The sequence below is a fragment of the Balaenoptera ricei genome, chromosome 19 (genome assembly GCF_028023285.1).
Source record: "Balaenoptera ricei isolate mBalRic1 chromosome 19, mBalRic1.hap2, whole genome shotgun sequence".
Taxonomy (NCBI): Eukaryota; Metazoa; Chordata; class Mammalia; order Artiodactyla; family Balaenopteridae; genus Balaenoptera; species Balaenoptera ricei.
Genome location: NC_082657.1, coordinates 7,689,216 through 7,708,139, shown reverse-complemented (window position 1 = coordinate 7,708,139; position 18,924 = coordinate 7,689,216). Strand labels below are relative to the sequence as shown.

The 18,924-nt window shown below is 53.4% G+C and overlaps 2 protein-coding genes and 2 long non-coding RNA genes across 8 annotated transcripts in view; 2 read left to right on the top strand and 2 right to left on the bottom strand.

Moving 5' to 3' along the window:
• Window positions 1-254: 254 nt before the first annotated feature.
• On the bottom strand, window positions 255-15,600 carry BCAT2 (branched chain amino acid transaminase 2). Of its 3 annotated transcripts, none has more exons than XM_059904655.1 (11): window positions 15,545-15,600; window positions 10,871-10,945; window positions 10,340-10,543; window positions 4,348-4,458; window positions 4,151-4,270; window positions 3,831-3,994; window positions 2,270-2,412; window positions 2,015-2,100; window positions 1,620-1,760; window positions 1,470-1,544; window positions 255-665 (listed from the first exon to the last, which is right to left on the bottom strand). In XM_059904655.1, the coding sequence occupies exons 3-11, from the start codon at window positions 10,520-10,522 to the stop codon at window positions 627-629; spliced, it is 1,062 nt and encodes a 353-aa protein (XP_059760638.1). In that variant the 5' UTR covers window positions 10,523-10,543; window positions 10,871-10,945; window positions 15,545-15,600; the 3' UTR covers window positions 255-626. The 3 variants fall into 3 exon arrangements, with proteins under 3 accessions (XP_059760638.1, XP_059760637.1, XP_059760636.1); XM_059904654.1 differs by lacking the exon at window positions 15,545-15,600 and adding an exon at window positions 15,095-15,187; XM_059904653.1 differs by lacking the exon at window positions 15,545-15,600 and adding an exon at window positions 14,270-14,465.
• LOC132353446 (uncharacterized) lies at window positions 11,294-14,837 on the top strand. Of its 2 annotated transcripts, none has more exons than XR_009499028.1 (2): window positions 11,294-11,328; window positions 13,678-14,837. It is a non-coding gene; the product is annotated as an uncharacterized LOC132353446 (long non-coding RNA). The 2 variants fall into 2 exon arrangements; XR_009499029.1 differs by lacking the exon at window positions 11,294-11,328 and adding an exon at window positions 12,037-12,148.
• On the top strand, window positions 15,549-18,492 carry LOC132353447 (uncharacterized). The gene is made up of 3 exons (XR_009499030.1): window positions 15,549-15,774; window positions 16,105-16,144; window positions 16,690-18,492. It is a non-coding gene; the product is annotated as an uncharacterized LOC132353447 (long non-coding RNA).
• The window catches only part of HSD17B14 (hydroxysteroid 17-beta dehydrogenase 14), a 17,361-nt gene continuing 14,529 nt past the window's right edge, over window positions 16,093-18,924 (bottom strand). For both annotated transcript variants that reach the window (XM_059904656.1, XM_059904657.1), the window contains 4 exons: window positions 17,049-17,153; window positions 16,729-16,796; window positions 16,516-16,612; window positions 16,093-16,425 (listed from right to left, as the gene is read on the bottom strand). In XM_059904656.1, the coding sequence (XP_059760639.1) occupies window positions 16,252-16,425; window positions 16,516-16,612; window positions 16,729-16,796; window positions 17,049-17,153 (444 nt within the window). In that variant the 3' untranslated portion in view covers window positions 16,093-16,251. The remainder of the gene's footprint in view (window positions 16,426-16,515; window positions 16,613-16,728; window positions 16,797-17,048; window positions 17,154-18,924) is intronic.

Here is an 18,924-nt window from a genome sequence, read left to right as displayed (position 1 = left end):
GGGGTCTGGCCTAGTGACTGGAATATACTAGGGGGCTGTCCCCAAGATGCGGCAGCGGGGGAGGCACGGCTTAGTGGGGGAAGATGCTAAGCTCAGTTTGTGAGGTAGTGGAAAAATCTCTCCCGTCAGAGAAACCGCCAGGACACTGGGGGCTTGGATTTCTGGGCCCTTGAAAATGAAATGGGCTGAACGCGGGGATTCCTGGTTAAGGCCCTAGAGTCCCTGAGTTGCATCATTGGAGATGACACCTAATGGCTTGTTCTTTGGCATTTTATTTCAAAATTGCAGCTAGGAAAAAAAATCAACGGCAGCACCGGTTGATCCGGCCTGAAAACGGAGATGCAGAGCCCGAGTCAAGGTGTATCCTTGACCCAACAACACGGAGCAGCGGGGAGTCCTGGTCCCCAAGGCCTGAGTGGCAGGGCTAGGGGCCAAGACGCCTGGGTCGGGCCCTTATGGCTTTGGGAGTGTAACGTGGGGGCACCGGAAACCCAGGCGTCCCGGCCCGCCGCCTTTTATTTCATATTGCACTTCAGGTGAATCACTGGTACGGAGGCGAAGGTCCAACAGGGACTGGATGCTACAGGTCGGTGGATCCGTGGAGCGGTCTGGCACAGCCCGCAGCATCACACAGGTAACATCCACTCGTGGGCTTTTGTTCCATACTGCGGGATAACAGAGGCGGAGGTGAGAGGAAGCCACACTACAACTCCCAGCAGGCCCTGCGGCGTCCCAGGCTGAGTGCTGGCGAAGTTGCGCCCCAGGACCTCATGGGAAGTGTAGTCCACTTCCCAGAAGCCCACCAACAATCACGGGGAGGGGGAGACGTGGCAAGGATGGCGCAGAGGCTCACGGGAGATGTAGTTCTGCAAAGAAGAGCTCTTGTAAGACCCTGAGGGCTCTGGGAAAAAGTCGTTTTCAGCTGAGTCAAGAGGTGTAGTTCTAGGTCCGGATGCACAGGAGTTTACAGACGCTCACAGGAGTGCCAGGAAAGGCAAGATACCTCGGTCCAGACGAATGAAGATACCTCCAGAGGCTTATGAGAGGAAACATTCCTAGGCCACAGAGGGGGCCACGGTCCACAGGCTTGTAGGAGCAAGATTTTTCAGGCCAGAGGAGTAGCCCAGGGCTCCTAGGGATCCTTGAGGATCCGACCTCAGTGGCCAGAAGGCTGGCTTAAGGTCCCAGAAGGGGACCTTGAGGTCCCAGAAGCTCATGGGATGGGGATTTCTCAAGCCAGGGCTCCAGAGGCGCACAGAAAAGGATCATTTAGCCCCAAGAAGTGTGTTAGGCCACAGAGGCCCAAGGAAAGCAAACTCAATCCCGGGCCCAGAGGCTGATGGGAGGAGCCATTATCAGCCTGTGGGACTATGGGGGAGGGGGAGGGGAGCATCAGTCCAGAGGCTCACGGGACATGAATTTCTCTGCGGAACAAGCATCCAGCCCATTTCCCAGCAAGTGCACCTCACCTGGATCGCCTTCAGCTCCTTGTGGAAGCGGAGGATAAGCTCAGGCCCGTTTTCCATGGTGGGAATGTGGAGGTGCTGGGGAAGAAAGGGCCGTGAGGAGGCGCCCCTCCCCCTTCTTCTCTCTCATGGCCAAAGGCAGCCCTTCCTCACCTTGCCTTGGTACAGGATTCGGTGCACAGGGCAGACCTGGCAAGCGGTGCCTGAACCAAAGACCTCTCGAACCCGGCCGTCCTCCAGCGCCTGCAGGAACTCCTTCATGGTGATCTTACGCTCTGCCACCCGGAACTCACCCTGCGAGGCAAGACACAGATACGTCTGCGCCCGGTGGGCTGCCCTGCTGCAGAGCCCTGTCGCTCCCTCTGTAAGGACAGTGAGAACGACAGAGTCCCCCCGCTCCGCCCCGTCCCCCCGAGGGGTGGGGGGCGGGGGAGGGAAGACATGCCATTGTGCCCCAGCCCCCGCCCCCGACCGCCCCTCCCATACTCTGGCCCCCCAACCTAGCAGTACCCCAGCACTCCGGCCACCCAAAGACACCGTGCCCTCACCCAGGTCCGAGCCAGGTCCAGCAGACTCTGTCGAACTACTCCAGGCAGGATGACACCGTCCAGTGGGGGGGTCACCAGTTCCAGCGCTGGGTCAGGTGTGCGAGATGGGGGCGTTACCTCACACCCTCAGGCACACCCTCCCACCCTCTTAGGAGCCACCCCACCCACCCCTAACCCCTGAGACCTGCAATCCACTAAGCGTTCTGCTCCCACCCACTTCTGCCAGGGCTGGGCTTGGGTCATGGGTGGGCTCACCCCCATCCTCGTGGGTCCAGAAGACGAAGATGTTCATGGTGCCCACCTCAGTGAGCTGGTGGTCAGGCCCGTACAGCCACAGGACCTGTTCGCACCCCTTCTTTTGGGCCTCCTGCTGCACAAACACGGTGGGCCCGTAATTCCTGGTGGACGGCAACACGGTGGACCAGGGTGAGGCACTCCCATCCTCCCCCAGCGTGGCCGACATGGGTCCTTCCCGACCAGGGCTGACCCTGCTCCTCCCCCACTCACAGCCCTTCCGTGGCTCCCTAGTGGCCCCAGGACAGAACCCCTGGCCGGTAGCCTGGGGTCAAGGCTCTCAATCACCCCTCCTCCATCTCTCCCCTCTCCAGATCACAAGTGCACCACTGTTCCCTCTGCAGATCACCCTCCTCACCCAGTTCCTCAACTGACCAAATCCCCCAATGTCCCTCAAAACCACCTGTGATGTCACCTCCTCTGAGAGGCGTTACTGAACCTCCAGGATGGGTTTCAGGCCTTCTCTGGGCTCTCCCAGTAAACTGGGCCACCTCTGTGTTTTCCCATATCGCCCTGTTTTAACACTCACTGTCTCTCACCCAGAGCGGACCTCACCCCTTGCCTGTTCACAAGCCTCCCATGGCTCCCCACTGCCTCTGGGACAAGATCCCAGCCTTTCAGTCCAGTGTTCAGGGCTGGGCCTGGTCTGGGACTACCTGTTAAGCCTTTTGCAAAAACCAGACTCATTTTTCCTTCCCTGACTCTGCCCCTCCTCCCTGCCCCCACACATGTGTTCTGAGGATTAGAAATTGTTTACCATTTTTGTATCCAGGAAACCATCTCCTCTGTACCCATCAGACCTCTTCTGTGAAGACTTTCACAATGTCCCGGTCACCTCCACCAGAGCACATGCTGCCCCAGATACTGGGGCTCCCACCAGCCTGGGAGTCCCTGGAGGGCAGGGCCCGGATCTGATTCATCTGGGTCCCCCAGCTTCACCCAGCACAGGGCCTGGCCCTCAGGAGACCTCACAAGATGTATTTTGAAAGGACCCAAATGAACTCCCAGCTGGGGCCACACTTGCTGTCCCAACACACCCTTACGCCGCCCTCTGCCTTATCCCCATCCTAAGTCTCCTTGCCCTGCTGAGCCAAGGACCCTGGAAAGACAGATGTACACAGAAAGTCCACACACAGGGTGACGGGCGCTGGAGCCCCAGGGAATTATGGGAGCTGGCGGAGCCTGGGTTTTCAGGGGAGGCTACCTGGAGGAGAGACCAGTGAGCTAAGTGTAAACTTCATTTCTGGAGACTTCCCTGAGGGCCAGTCCGAGTCTCTCCACTTACCTCCACCCAAACCCTTCCAGTCTCTGGGCCGATTTGTCCAGCACTTAGCACACACCCTGGTACCCGCCCCTCCATCCCCGCACCACGGTGCCAATGACAGTACACCCCAACATGCAAGCACAGCGATCCCCAGCCACGTGAAACAGGACGAGAAGGCCGGTGGACATCCAAAGACACACCTGTGTCTCTGACACCCAGTGCCCCAGACCCGCAGGCGGGGGGCGAGGGACTACTTACCCCCCCAGCTTGCAGTCACCGACCCCACCCACCCAGGCCCGGATGAATGATGGGTCGGCCAGGAGAGAGACGGGACTCAAGGCATCTCCAGGGAAGTACGCGCCCACCGGGCAGAGAATGACGAACAGGAGGGCTCGCGTGGGCTTGCCGACACCTAGCGAGGGCTGAGATGGGCAGAAGCGGGCATCAGGGATCCAGAAGTCCAGGCCCCCGGCCGCTCCCCTGACCCACGTCTGGGTCCCCAGCCCTCCCCTTCAGGAATGCACCCCTCCCCCAAGCGTGGCTCCCCACCCCACCCCCAGCCCTGGGAGCCAGCCCACCTCGTTCCCAATTAACACAGGCCGCACATAGAGGCTGGTGCCGGAGCTGTCGGGAACCCAGGCCTTGTCCACTTCCACCAGCCGGCGGATGCACTGGAGCAACTCGACCTTGTCAAAACTCTGGGCGGGATGAAGACGAGTCAGGGGGCCCTCGCGACCCTGGACCCAGCCCGCCGCTCCCCCTCCCACCCGCTCACCGGCAGGCAGAGGCGCAGGGCCGAGCGCAGCATCCGGTCCATGTTGAGCCAAGGTCGGAAGAGGCGCACGCACTGGTCCCTGCCTTTGAACGCCTTCATGCCTTCAAAGAGCTGCAGGGACAGGCAGGCGGGCGATCAGGGCTCGGGGACCAGCTCAGCCAGCCAGGGACAGAGGCCGATACACAGGGATACAGACACAGAAAAAGGCAGAGAGCGGCGGAAGAGACTAACCTACTAGCACAGAGAGGGGGGGAAGAAAAGAGAGAGAAAAGAACCAGAAAGACCAAGAGAGGAGAGAGCAAAGGGCAGAGGCCAGAGAAAGCAGAACAGAGAGACCCAGAGCAGGGAGAATGCTTTGCTTAAACCCTTCCCATGTTATTAGGACTATTTCTCAGGAATGAGGATGATGTGGAAGTTACTTTCTTTTTAAAATTAATTAATTATTATTATTATTATTATTTTGGCCGCACCACAGGGCTTGTGGGAATCTTAGTTCCCCCACCAGGGATTGAACCCAGGCCCTCAACAGTGACAGCATGGAGTCTTTTTTTTTTTTTTTTTTTTAATATTTATTTATTTGGCTGCACTGGGTCTTAGTTGTGGCACACAGGATATTTGTTGCAGCATGCGGGATCTTTAGTTGCGGCATGCGGGATCTAGTTTGCTGACCAGGGATCGAACCCGTGCCCCCTGCATTGGGACCGGGGAGTCTTAACCACTGGACCACCAGGGAGATCCCAGAAGTTACATTTTTAAAGAGCCTTTGTGGGGATTCAACATCACTAGTGATGCTCAACATCACTAATTATTAGAGAAATGCAAATCAAAACTACAGTGAGGTACCACCTCACACTGGTCAGAACGGCCATCATTAAAAAGTCTACAAATAACCAGTGCCAGAGAGGGCGTGGAGAAAAGGGAACCCTCCTACACTGTTGGTGGGAATGTAAATTGGTGCAGCCACTATGGAAAACAGTATGGAAGTTCCTCAAAAAACTAAAAATAGAGTTACCATATCATCCAGCTATCCAGACAAAATTTTAATTTGAAAAGATACATGCACCCCTATGTTCATAGCAGCACTGTTTACAATAATCAAGACATGGAAGCAACCTAAATGTGCATCAACAAATGAATGGATAAAGAAGATGTGGTATATATATATAATGGAATATTACTCAGCCATAAAAAAGAATGAAATAATGCCATTTGCAGCTACATGGATAGACCTAGATAGTATCATACTAAGTAAGCCAGAAAGAGAAAGACAAATACCATATGGTATAATTTATACATGGAATCTAAAATATGACACAAATGAACTTATCTACAAAACAGAAACAGACTCACAGACATAGAGAACAGACTTGTGATTGCCAGGGGGAGGGGGAGTGGGGGAGGGATGGATTGAGAGTTTGGGATTAGCAGATGCAAATATTATATATAAGAATGGATTAAAAAAAAAAAAGAATGGATAAACAACAAGGTCCTACTGTATAGCACAGGGAACCATATTCAATACCCTGTAATAAACCATAACGGAAAAGAATCTGGAAAACATATATATATACATATATACATTTAATATATAACTGAATCACTTTGCTGTACACAAGAAACTAACACAGCATTGTAAATCAGCTATACTTCAATAAAATTTTAAAAAATACCATGTCCAGGAATTCCCTGGCGGTCCAGTGGTTAGGACTCCACGCTCTCACTGCCGAGGCCCTGGGTTCAATCCCTGGTTGGGGAACTAAAATCCTACAAGCCACGTGGTGCGGCCAAACAACAACAAACAACAACAACAGCCAGGATTTGCTTCCAAATCATACAGAAAGGGTAAAGTGTTAGCGAAGTCCAGATGAAAGAAGATTGTGACCAACCAGGGCTAACTGATGAAGCAGGGGTTTGGGGGGATGGCGGAATTATTATTATACCTTTATGTTTTGAAATTTCTCATAATAAAAACTTTTTAAAAGAATAATTAAAAAAAGTTGGTCCCCACCCCCACGCTATTGTTCTCAGGAGAAAGCCCAAAACCTCCCCTTGGCCTTCCAGGCCCCACAAGGTCTGGCCTCTCTCATCCCCAGCCTCCTATACTCAACGACTACCGCTGCCTGCTGGGTCTCTGTTGCTGCCACCATGATGCAGCCTCACTCCCAGACAGGTCAGGGCACCCTGATTCCTCCCGCATGGTTTCATTTTGCTTCTTTCATGTCTGTTTCACTAGAGACCCGAAGTGCCAGGGACAGGGACCAGACCTGAAGTGTCGCTAGAGAACCACCACTCCCAACCCCACTATGCCCAGGGCAGTGCTGGGCTCATAGTAGGCTTCTGTTGACTGAATGAATAGATGAATGAATAAAGAATGCAAAATAGGGCTTCCCTGGTGGCGCAGTGGTTGAGAATCTGCCTGCCAATGCAGGGGACATGGGTTCGAGCCATGGTCTGGGAAGATCCCACATGCCACGGAGCAACTAGGCCCGTGAGCCACAATTACTGAGCCTGCGCGTCTGGAGCCTGTGCTCCGCAACAAGAGAGGCCGCGATAGTGAGAGGCCCGCGCACCACGATGAAGAGTGGCCCCCACTTGCCGCAACTAGAGAAAGCCCTCGCACAGAAATGAAGACCCAACACAGCCATAAATAAATAGATAAATAATAAAGAATGAGGATTAAAAAAAATTTTTTTTAATTAAAAAAAAAAAGAATGCAAAATAAACGAGAATAGTCGGAATATTTTGGAAAAAATTTTAAAATAAGGGCAAGAGGTAGGAGGGGGAAGTAGCCTTATCAGATATTAAAACAGCTTATACACCTACAACACTTAAAACAAAGTGACACTGATATATGAATTGACAGATTGAACAATGGAAGAGACTAGAAAGTGCATTAGAGTGTAACTGAATCACTTTGCTGTACACCTGAAACCAACACAACATTGTAAACCAACTATATTTCAATAAAAATTTTAAAAACATGATTAATTCAGTTAAATGGTGCTGAACAACCAAATATCCATCTCTGGAAAAAACAAAAATTAAGTTGGATCCCTATCTCATACTTCACATCAGGAAAAATTCCAGGTGGATTAAAGGTTTAAATGAAAAGAAATTTTTTAAACCATAAAAGTAACAGAAGAAAACAAAAGATGACCGTTTTATACTTCGAATTGGGGATGGTGTTCTAAATAAGACAAATCACAGAAACCAAAAAGAAAAGATTGATACATCTCACTGCACAAAAATAAAACGAACTGGGCAGAGACTTTCAACACATATCACAAATGATTTAGCTAATATACAAAGTACTCCTACAAATAAACAAATATTGAAACACACCCTGATAGAAAAATAAGCCAAGAAAATGGACAGTTCACAGAAAGGAACTAAAAATGGCTCTTATGCTTGTGAAAAGATGGTCAACTTCATAATTAGGGGGAAAATGCAAGTTAAAATTACTTTGAGGTAACTTTAAAACCACTTAGGAGATTGGAAGAGATCTAAAATTTGACAAGGGTCACCCAGGGTATGGGGAAAACTGGGCCGGCTGGTTAAGTGTGGAAATCGACACAACTTCTGTAGAGGTGACTATGATTCAACATCTGTCACAATTACAAGCACACACACCCTTTGAGCCAACAGTTGCAGAAACTGAGAGGAGAGACACACTTGCTCTTAAGGAAGTGAGGTGTTTCCTGGTTCATTGTAATGCTGTTTATAATAGCACAAGACTGGAAACAACCTAAGTGTCCAACGATAGGGGACTGCCTAAACAAGGCGTTGTTAGGATGGAATACTACACAGCAGCAAAAAGGAGGAAAAAGCTCTTCAAGGGCTGCTCAAGAATCCCCAGGCTACATTAACAGAAGGAGGCAGGATGCCAAAGAGTGAGCGTACCATATGCTGACTTTTATGGGGGAAGAATGGAGTGAGACAGTTATACACATCCGTGTTGCCATCCGGAAAGCAGAACTCTGGAAGGACCCAGGAACTGGAACTGAGTGGGGGGCTGCTTCAGGGAGGGCAGTGAGGTGGCTGGGGGGCTGGGGAGGTATATTTGTTCCCTCTTTTTTTGAACTGTGTAAATATATGAATATATGATCCCTTTTTCAAAAGAGGTGTTTTTGATTGAAAAACACTCCAAGTAAAATTAAAAGTTTAAAAATACGGGGAGGAACTCCCTGGCGGTCCAGTGGTTAGGACTCGGCGCTTTCGTTGCTGGGGCCCCGGGTTCGATCCCTGGTCGGGGAACTAAGATCCTGCAAGCCGCGTGGCCAAATAAATAAATAAATAGATAGATAGATAAATAGATAAATAAATAAAAATAAAAATACGGGGAGATAAGGACAGAAGGCAGATTAATGGTTGGCAGGTGCTGGGGTCAGGGGCTTGGGGAGTGACTCCTTGATGGGTGTGGGGTTTCTGTTTTGGGTGATGAAAAAGCTCTGGAATTAGAGAGTGGAAATGCTCTCTGCCCAACATGGGGAATGTACTAAATGCCACTGAACTGTAGACTTTCAAATGGTTAAAATGGTACATTTTATGTTATCTGTATTATTATGTATGTGCATTATTACCACGATAATAAAAAATAACAACACAAGTGGTTGGGTGTTATTCTACACAGTCCCCAGAGTCAGGATGACATGAGGATGTAATTTCCTGTGCCCTCAGCTGGCCTCAGGTCCCCAGGCGTCCTGTGTGAGAGGCATCACAAAGAACGTTATGTTTTGGATGCCAGGGCCTTAGTTCAACCCATTCATCGGCACTCACTCTACTAAAGTAAAAGTACTGGGCCCCCAGCCGGAGAACATCCTGGTGTGTTGGGCTGAAAAGGGAGGTAAACAAATGGTGGTCTCCAAAAGCCACCTTCCTGGGGGGATCTGTGGACATGTCCTGACTGTCCGTCCTTCGCATCTAACTGCTCTCCAAGCTGGGTCTCCTCTGCATCGAACTGATCGGTTCTAGTCAAATGTCCCAAGTAGGTGGGAAAAAGAAAACTGTCAAAATTATGAAAGGAAAAGAAAAAAAAGGAAAACATCCCTAATGTCACAGAACCAAATGCCCTAAGGGACAAAACCTGCAAACCAGCTAGTAGAACTGCAACGTGTTCATTCAAATTTTGTCACAATTAAAGCTTCCACAGAAAGACCTTGCTTTCGGCCATAGCATGAAGTCTGAAACCAAATGCCTCTGGGTCTCTCCTCACGGGTCCTTCACCAAGTCCTGCAAAGTCGATCCTCCTCCTGTGTCCCCGTATGGGGACAGTCCCGTGGTCTACATGGTCACCTGACTAAACCTCTGGGCACTGTCCTCGGCCCTCCCTGCTCTTCTCTCGCCCAACCGGCCAAATCCCTCGTGTCCCTGAATCTCTCCGCCCCTGAATCTCTTTGCCTCCTGGCCACCCCCCCAGCTCTGGACCGAGCGCATCCACCACATGGCCTGAGAGGGATCTTTCTCTACCTGCTCCATGCCTGTTCGGAGCCCTCCAGGGCTCCCAATACCCTTGACAAGATCCCAGCTCCTCTGTGGTCCTGATGACATCTTCAGCCACCCCTACCAGGCTCCAACCCCATGCTTCCCCCCAGACATGCTGGGCTCTTCTTTGTACTATGTCTGTACTGATGTCTCTTCTCCCTCTAAGAGCCTAAGCTCCCCTCTTTGCAGGAAAGACCCCACTCCCTGTCAAATTAGAGGTAGGGTGGGCATTCCTCCTCTGGTCTCCCACAATGCCTCGGCTGCCTCCATCTGAGCACAGATCCCACTGGGTGGGGTTTTCAAGCGAAGAAGCTGGGTCTGCTCATCTCGGGGAACCCTGCATCACCCAACACGGGGCCTGGAACATGACAAGCCTCAGAAAACGGATGAGGAGTGCACGGAAATGAGAAACACACAAAAAGCAAACCCAGGGAGGTAAACCCAGCAAGAGACACGGCAAGAGGGTAGAGATGCGGACAGAGATGGGGATGGAGGGCAGCCGCCCTGCCACCTGCAGGGAGTAGTGGAGAGCGGAGCAGGCCGGGTGCAGTGTGAGGTTCTGGAAGGGCTGGATTCGGGGCTGGCCCCAGCCCTTCTCCCGGTTCCATTCCACCATCAGCATGTGGTCGGTGAATGTCTTGCCGAACAGCAGGGGCTTGCTGGGGTCAGGCTTCTTATGAGGCTCCTGTGTCATCTCCAGCTGCAGGTCTGCAGCCTGAGAAAAGACAGGTGTCCTGGAATCCAACCACAACCTCCAATCTAAAAAACTAAAAACTTAGCCCCACGAATCCCTGGGGCTAAGACCCAGTGAGAAGAGGGAACTGTAGCCCCAGAGCCTTCTGGGACATGTGGTTTCTTCTCTTTCCCACGGCCTGATGGCAGGCAATTAGGCTACCCCATTGCCACCCACCTTCACCTTTGGACCTTGGACCTTTTGGAGATGCCCAAATCCAGCCCCCAGCCCTTGCCTCCCTCAGACCCAGTGGTCCAGGCTCCCAGCCCCTCTTCCTTGAGATCCAAAAGTATAGTCCCCTCCTGTCACCTTGAAGCTGGATGAGTCATATCTTCTGGGACCACACAGAAGCCAAGGGACAGGGAGAAATTTTCGGGTCCAAATCTGGGGGTGGGGACAGAAGTAAGAAAGGTGGTGAGGCCAGCAGACAGAGAGGGCAGGGGCCCCTGGCACCATCTTTGCCACCTCCTGCACTTGGCAGGTCCCTCTGGCTGGCTCTGTCCCAGGCCCAGTACATTCTAGACAGGGCACGTGGCCCTGGCCAAGTCCCTTCCCCCGTCCTGATCAGCATGTAGCAGGAGGAAATCCCAAAGGAGGCCAAGTCCCCTCCCTACCCCCACGAGGGCCATCCGATAAAGAGCTGAATCAGCTCCCATCCCTTCCTCCATGCTGGGGCAAAGTCAAACACAGGCACCTCCTACCACAGGGAACTTTAGCCCCAGCCCTGAGACCAGATCAGACAGAGGACGACACAGGAAGGTGTGCAGGTACGTGAAGGCCTCCCCGGGGGACCCAAATCCTGAAAAGAGTTAGAGAAGTGATGGGCCTATAGGTCATGCTTCCCCAGGACCCAGGAGCAGGGCCCCCAGGCCCCTCCCCCTTCAGAGCCAGGATTCCAGGCCCCCAGCCTGATCCTCCCTTAGATCCAGGATTCCAGAACCCCAGTCCCTCCTCCCTCAGATTCAGGATCCAGACCCCCAGGCCCTCCTCCCTCAGACCCAGGATCCAGACCCCCAGCCCCTCCTCCCTCAGACCCAGGATCCAGGCCCCCAGCCCCTCCTCCCTCAGACCCAGGATCCAGGCCCCCCGCCCCTCCCCCCTCAGCCCCAGGATCCAGGCCCCCCAGCCCCTCCCCCCTCAGACCTAGGATCCAGGCCCCCGGCCCCTCCTCCTTCAGACCCAGGATCCAGGCCCCCCCCCGCCCCTCCTCCCTCAGACCCAGGATCCAGGCCCCCCCCCGCCCCTCCTCCCTCAGACCCAGGATCCAGACCCCCAGCCCCTCCTCCCTCAGACCCAGGATCCAGGCCCCCAGCCCCTACCCCCTAGACCCAGGATCCAGGCCCCCCCCACCCCTCCTCCCTCAGACCCAGGAGTCCAAGTCCTTCTCTTTCAGGGTATTAGATCAACTGGGCTCAGCTTACCTGAAGCCCCAATCCCACACCCTGGACACCAGCAGTTCCAATTCCCTTCAGTTCCCAGGGCTGAGGGGCAGCCACATGGACCTGAGGACCACCCCGGTCATCAAGAGACACTGCTCAGATGAACACTTCCCTTGTGGTCCTGCCCGAGGCCAGCAGGGGAGAGCAGGTCTGGCTGTGTCCAGCAGGATGGCTTCTCCCCAGTGGTCTCTGACCTCATAATACTCCTTTCCCCAGCCTGGTGGTAAGGCAGCTGTGTCAGGAGGTTTGGGGGAGACAGAATAGCCTAGCCTGCTCCTGCCCTGTGAGCTGGGGGAACTGAGAACAGATGTGAATGGCAGAAGTCACTGGTCAGTAGGTGAGTCATGAGGAGAGGGGGGCTGCGGAGTTGTAATGTCCTAAAGTCTAGGCCATGAAGTCTGAGGAGTGGTCCTGAATGGTATGGGGCCCAAGAGCTTCTGGGATGATCAGAGTGTGGGTGTGGGTCCTGGGCATGGCCTCTAGGTGGCGCTGTGTAGCCTGCCCAAGCCACTGGCCAGCTTCTTTCCAAGAGGGGACAGGACACCCACGGAATGGAGAAAATTGGGATATGCAGGGCGGAGGCAGCCAGCATGTGGGCAGGAAAGCAGCCCTCAGACTCAGAGGGAGGCCGAATGGGAAAAAATAGGGAAGCGCAAGAATGAGAAAGAGAGGCATGGAAATAGAAAACTTTAAAGAACAGAAATCAAGGCCAAGAGATGCCAAAATAGATATGATCATAAAGAGAGATCGAAACTGAGACAACAGACAAGAGGGAGAGAAATTCAGACAAGGTAAAGCCCAGAGAAATCAAGAAAAAATAATGAAGGCAGGATAAACAGAAGCCATGAGAGAGGGAACAGGAAAAAGGAGAGAAACAGACCAAGACCCAACTTCAGGTGACAGCACGAAGTGAAAGGGAGACCTAGGGAAATGAGGAAACACTGGGAGAGACAGAGCAATGCCAACAGCTGGAGAGAAACTGTCTCAGTGATACTTGGAGACAGAGATATCCAGGAGAGACAGAGAGGAGAGGCAGAAAAACACACCCACAAGGCAGAGAGAAGGTGCCAGGCACTGTTTCCAGATTATAAATCTGTACTGGCCATAAAGACCCTGTCACACTGGGAGAACCTGCCTTCATCCTCCCAGGACATTTTTCTGGGGGCAGGGGTCTCACTTCAGTTCGGGGAAGGTGCCCCACCAGCTGATACCCCAAACCATGGGGGGAGGGAATTGGGCCCAAAGGAGATCTCAGATGATAGATGAGCCTTTGGGACAAAGAGTGTAAAAGGATTGGGGTTGAATCAGGAAATGAGAAATGGTTCCGAGTGTGGTGGGGTATGCACAGGGCAGGGCTCTGTAATATGATGGAACCTCCATTGACCCAGTCACAGCCCAGGGCTGACCTACCAACACAGCCCAGGAGTGTCATCATCAAAGCCTAGATTGTCCCAATCACAGCCCAGGCCTGTCTCAGTCATTGAGACTCAGAAAGTAAACATCTGTCCTGCTATCCATCAGGCTGGGATAAAAGTCCCAGATAAAGTCAGGTGCAAAGTTAACAGGAACCACTTCTCCCAACGTTATGCTACAGCTGTCAAGGGTTGTAAAGATCCCCTTCTTTGAGTTGTTATTGTTTTCTTCCTCACTGAGAAGTCCTGTTCTCTAAAATCACAGACTCTCGGAAGCTCTGCCTGTTGACATCCTATCAGTAATAATGGAGGGTACCACTCTCGCCTGGAGGATCTCCGTCACTGACAATGAGATGCTGCCTCGATTTCCAACCCAGGTGCAGAGTTTCAGATAAGGGGTTTCGGGGACACAACATTCTACTTCTATCTTTAGTTCCAAGAAAATAGGGCCTTGGGTCCAATTCCCAGTCCAGACCTGAGACTGAACTCTGTGCCTTCATCCTACTCCCACTCCAGAAGTTCTGGGCGCCTTATCCCGGCGCTCCCAAAGGCTGACTATTCCCTCCTAATCCATCCCGCCAACCCAACCCCATGCTTCTCCCATTACCGTCTCCTCCTCCATGTATCCTTCCTTATATGTCCCATCTGGGTCCCCTTCCCACCGATTACCTCTCTCCCTTCACCCCCTCTTAAAGCCTCGTGCTCCTTCCAAGGGGCCCCCTCCTCCTCGGCCCCGCAGCGGAACCCGAGTGCGGGAGGAGCGGCGCCGCGCCGGACTGGCCACCGGAGAGGGGTCCGCCCGGAAGTGCGCCGCACCGCAGGGCTCCCTAGCCCCCGGCACTGGGCCGCGAACCCACCTGCCTCAACGCCGCTGCAGCCATGATCTGTGAGGCAGGTATCTGTGCCCGCCCAGGGCGCGGCCCGGGAGAAAGACGTTCCTGCCCCGCCCCGCTCACGCCTCCTCCCGTGGGATGGCTGCCCGCCTACCACCAAAGGCCGGCCTGGCCTTCCCAGTTACAGGGCGCCCGCGGGGAGCTGGGCCCTGCTGCAGAGCGCATGCGCTGGAACCCGCGAGGCGAAAGGAGTACGTGGAAATACACCCTCCTCCCAGCCCCCACGCTACAGCGTGCATTCAAAGGTTTTCAAAAATGCATTTCAGTAAGTACAGTACTGTTGAGGAGCGCTGAAGAGGATAAGCAACCCGAGGGAAAAGAGGGGAAAGGCAAGGAGCAGAAACCTTCACATACCACGATTCTTGGTGAAAAGCAAAAGCACACTATAAATGTCGGTGGGCGCAGATATTATGTAAAAATGCACCGTTAAAGGGAAAGGACTCTGAAGAGGGTGGCAGGTAGGGATGAAGGGGGAGCTTCACTCTGTCCAGATACTTCCCTGTTTGAATATAGGTTTTCTTTCCAACGAGAAGATATATGTGTATTCTTTGTAACTTTTTGAGGTATAAACACATACTCGGTTCACCATGCCTCCTTCCAGCTCCCTTCATCAGTGACACCCGAAAATTTTCAATCCCCCAGTTCATCAATGAGCTTCAATGAGCAGCCCGTAGAGCAGGATTTCCTGGTTACTCCCCTTAAAGAGTGTCTCCCCAACTTCATGACCCCCAGAGGCAGAGTTAGACGATTACAGCCCCTCAGGATCCCTCTAATCGCTAGCATTCAAACCTGCACCAGTGTCCCCTACATCGTGCTCCGCGGTCACTGTGCCCCCCAAACCTTCCGTGGTCAGAGTTCCCCCAACTCCTGCATCCAGGTTACTGTGACACCAAAATATTGTTCCTCCTCTATCCTCAAACTCCGGTCCCTAGGTCACTGAGTCTGCGTAATTCTACCCTGGGACATTTTGCTCCCAAATTCTGTTCCCCAGTCCTAAAAGCCACAGGCCCAGCCAGTCAAATTCTGACCCCTCCCCCGCAGGGTGTCTCCCTGTTTTCCTTCCCTCCTCCCCAGTCCTCCCCCACCTCCTCGGCTGGAAGCAGTCAGGGCGCGGCGCCGAGACAGCGCCCGCCTCCGCCACGGCCAATCAGCGATTGCCTCACACGCCCCCACCACCCCCACCGCCGCGGCCAATCCGCAGCAGCGATGCAGCTCCACCTCCACACTTGGGGGACTTACCCCAACTGGGCCCCTCACCCCACCTCGGGGAACCGAGTCCGCTTCCTCCCAGCTCGGGAGTCCACGCCCCTTAGTTTCCTCCTCCCTCCTCCCTAGTTTCCTCCTCCCCAAACCCAGGAGTCCGGCCCCCAAGCCTTTCCTCCCTCTGACCCGGGAGTTTCAACCCCCCCGGCTTTCTCTTCCATCAGGACTTTTGGTGCTGGCCACCCTCCTACTCCGCGGGCAGCAAGGTCAAAACTCCTTTTCCCTAAGGGCCAAGAATAAAGCGCAGATCTTTTTGCTTTACCTCCTCCATTATCTCCTAATCGGAGCTTAATTTACTCTCCCCTACGGGCCTTTTTAATTAGCGTTCTGGCGAAGCCGACCTGCAATACTTTTCCCAGGAGACCCTGGCTGCAGGCTCCTGCCGCAAAGCCTGCCGGGAGTTGTAGTCCCTCGGGTCCAGGCCACGCGTGGGAATGCGTGGGGCTGGGTGGGGCGGGGGGACGGGGTCCTGGTGTGGTAGGACTCATAAAGGGCCGAAAATAAATGTAATGATGGCTTCCTCCTTCTGGCTGCAGAGCGCTTTTATGGAAACCTGTGCGGTGGTTTGGCACATTGGTAAGTGGGCTTGATGTCTAGAGTTGGGGGGGAAAACTGGAATTTGGGAGACTGAGTTTTGGGTGGGAGAGCCCTAGTCAGGGAGGCCCAAGTGGAAATGTGGGAGATCACGAAGGGATGGTGGGGGCCTCCACGGGGGCGCCCCGACCTGCCTTGCACCCATACCCCAGCTCCGCACCCCCAGTCACTAGCAGCTCAATCCCAGTGCAGAAGCTGGCTTCGGAGGCCAGGAACACAGCGGCAGCCCCCACCTCCGCTGGCTGGCCCATGCGGCCCAGGGGCTGGGGAGAGACAACGGGAAAAGGAGGGTCAAGAGGAGCCACCACCTGACCGCCACCCCCATGCCACCTGGCCCTGGCCCCCACCCCTACCTGGGCCAGCGTGCCCTCTCGGATTGTGACTGTGGGGTCAGGCGTTGAGGCTGCCAGCTCTTCCCACAGTGGGGTCCAGATATTTCCTGGGGAGATGCTGGGGTGAGGCAGGAGAGGGGGTCAGGGAAGTCTGCCGCAAACACTGCCTCTTGGGCTCACTCCCAGTCTTCCCAGCTCCCCCAGGAGACTCTCAGCCCACGTGGAGCTGCTCACCAGTTGGCACGGACACCATATTGACTCTCATCCAGGGCCAAGGCTTTGGTCATGGCTGTTACTGCCCCCTGCAGAAGACGGGGCATGGAGAAAGTTCAGACCAGAGAAGATGAGGTTCCTTTTGTCCTCTCCTCCCAACCAGGGGGCATCAAGCAGGGGCATCAGAAGAGGGAAGTCACGCTCTCCCTGCAGGTTTCGTTGGGCTGCACCAGGCTCTGTCTCTTGGGAGACCCTTGATGTATAACAACATGTCACAGGTGGCGGCCATGCCTCAGGGCTGAGGCTCCTGAAGGAAGGGGCAGGGTACCTAGGTGGTGTACCTTGGTGGCCACATAGGGAACCGCCTGGGACTGGCCAATTGCCCCGACCAGGCTGGAGATGTTGATGACATTCCCCCGGCTCTTGCGCAGGTGAGGGAGGGCGAGCTGGGGAGACAGAAGGCAGAGTAAGCCACCCAAGCCCCTGGATCTCCCCCCACCCCGTTGAAATGCATCCGATGACCATCTCCCGGGTATGCTCACTAGTTGATCTGGGTACCTGTAGGGACAGCAGCCAGGGTTCTGGGTGCACCTTCTCTGGTTTGCCTCAGGGTCTCTGGGTCTCACCCCTTAAGGAGTCTCTCCTTGTCTGGAAGGGATTTTTCTGTCTCTTCTACTGCCTGCCTCTCTCTCTGTCTCTGCCTCCCCTTTCTGTGTCCTTGTCCCCCTCTCTCAGGGTCCCTGTGTCTCTCTCTCTAGGCCTTTGTATATTACTCAAAACTCCTGTCCATAACAAGATAGGAAAATGCAAGAGAGACCAAGATGGCTGCATATTTTACAAAAATGGGACGAATCTCTTTCATCCGTGGAGGGGAAGATGGTTTCTCTGAGTTTTAGGGAAAGCTCTGTGGTCAGAATGTGCCATGGGAAGACTTCATGAAATGTACTCCGTATTCTGCCAACAGAATTGGCAACCCCTGGCTATCCGGAGGTCCCTAAACTAACTCTCAACTCTTTCCCTCTCCCTTTCCTTCTCTCTCCCTCCCAGTTGGTCTCTCTGTTCTTCCATTACACATGACCTTGAATAAACTCAAATTCTATCCCTCCCCTTGCTTGCCTTGGGCAAGGACTGTTCCTGCCACGAAAGATTAATGGACACAAGCTGGCTCACCCAAGGGATACTCAGAATGGGAAGCTAAATTAGCTCTCTCTCTCCGGTTCACCCCACCAGCTCTTTCTAACCTCCACTCCCTCAGAAACAAACGGCCTCCACCCTGTCCCCAGTGCTGTATCTTCAAACACTCCCCGAGTTCCAACCTCAGGGCCTTTGCATTTGCTGTTCCCTCTGCTCAGAATGTTTCTCCTGACATAGCATGTGACTCACTCCTAGGGTGACCAACTTTCCTCAGTTTGCCCAGGACTGAAGGGTTTCTGGGGACATGGGACATTCAGTCCACAGTTTCAGGGCTAAAGTGGGACAATACTATCCCCTCAGCAACTTCAAATCCTGTTCAAATGTCATCTTCTCAGTGAGGATTCCCTGACTGTTCTATTTAAAACTGCAACCTGCCTACCCCTGGGTCCCCAGCCCTCTTCCTGATTCCTTTTCCCTGTGTCACACACCTCCTTCTGACATGCCATATATTTTTCTTTACTTACTTATTTGCTTATTCTGTGTCTCTCCCACCAGAATGCAAAAACCCACGAGGGACAGTTGGAATTTCTTATTTTGATTCATCCCCCGTACTAAGGTGTCTGGCACATAGTAGGTGTTCAATAAATATCTTTGGCATCAATGAATGAAATTTATTGAGGATCTATTATGTGCCTGCCCCTGTTCTCAGCTTTTTTTTTTTTTAAATAAATTTATTTATTTATTTCTGGCAGCGTTGGGTCTTCGTTGCTGCACGTGGGCTTTCTCTAGTCACGGTGAGCGGGGGCTACTCTTCTGAGCGGGGGCTACTCTTCATTGCAGTGCGCAGGCTTCTCATTGCGGTGGCTTCTCTTGTTGCGGAGCATGGGGTCTAGGCGCGCGAGCTTCAGTAGGGTAGCACGCGGGCTCAGTAGTTGTGGCACGTGGGCTCTAGAGCGCAGGCTCAGTAGTTGTGGCGCACGGGCTTAGTTGCTCCGCGGTGTGTGGGATCTTCCTGGACCAGGGCTCCAACCCGTGTCCCCTGCATTGGCAGGCGGATTCTTAACCACTGCGCCACCAGGGAAG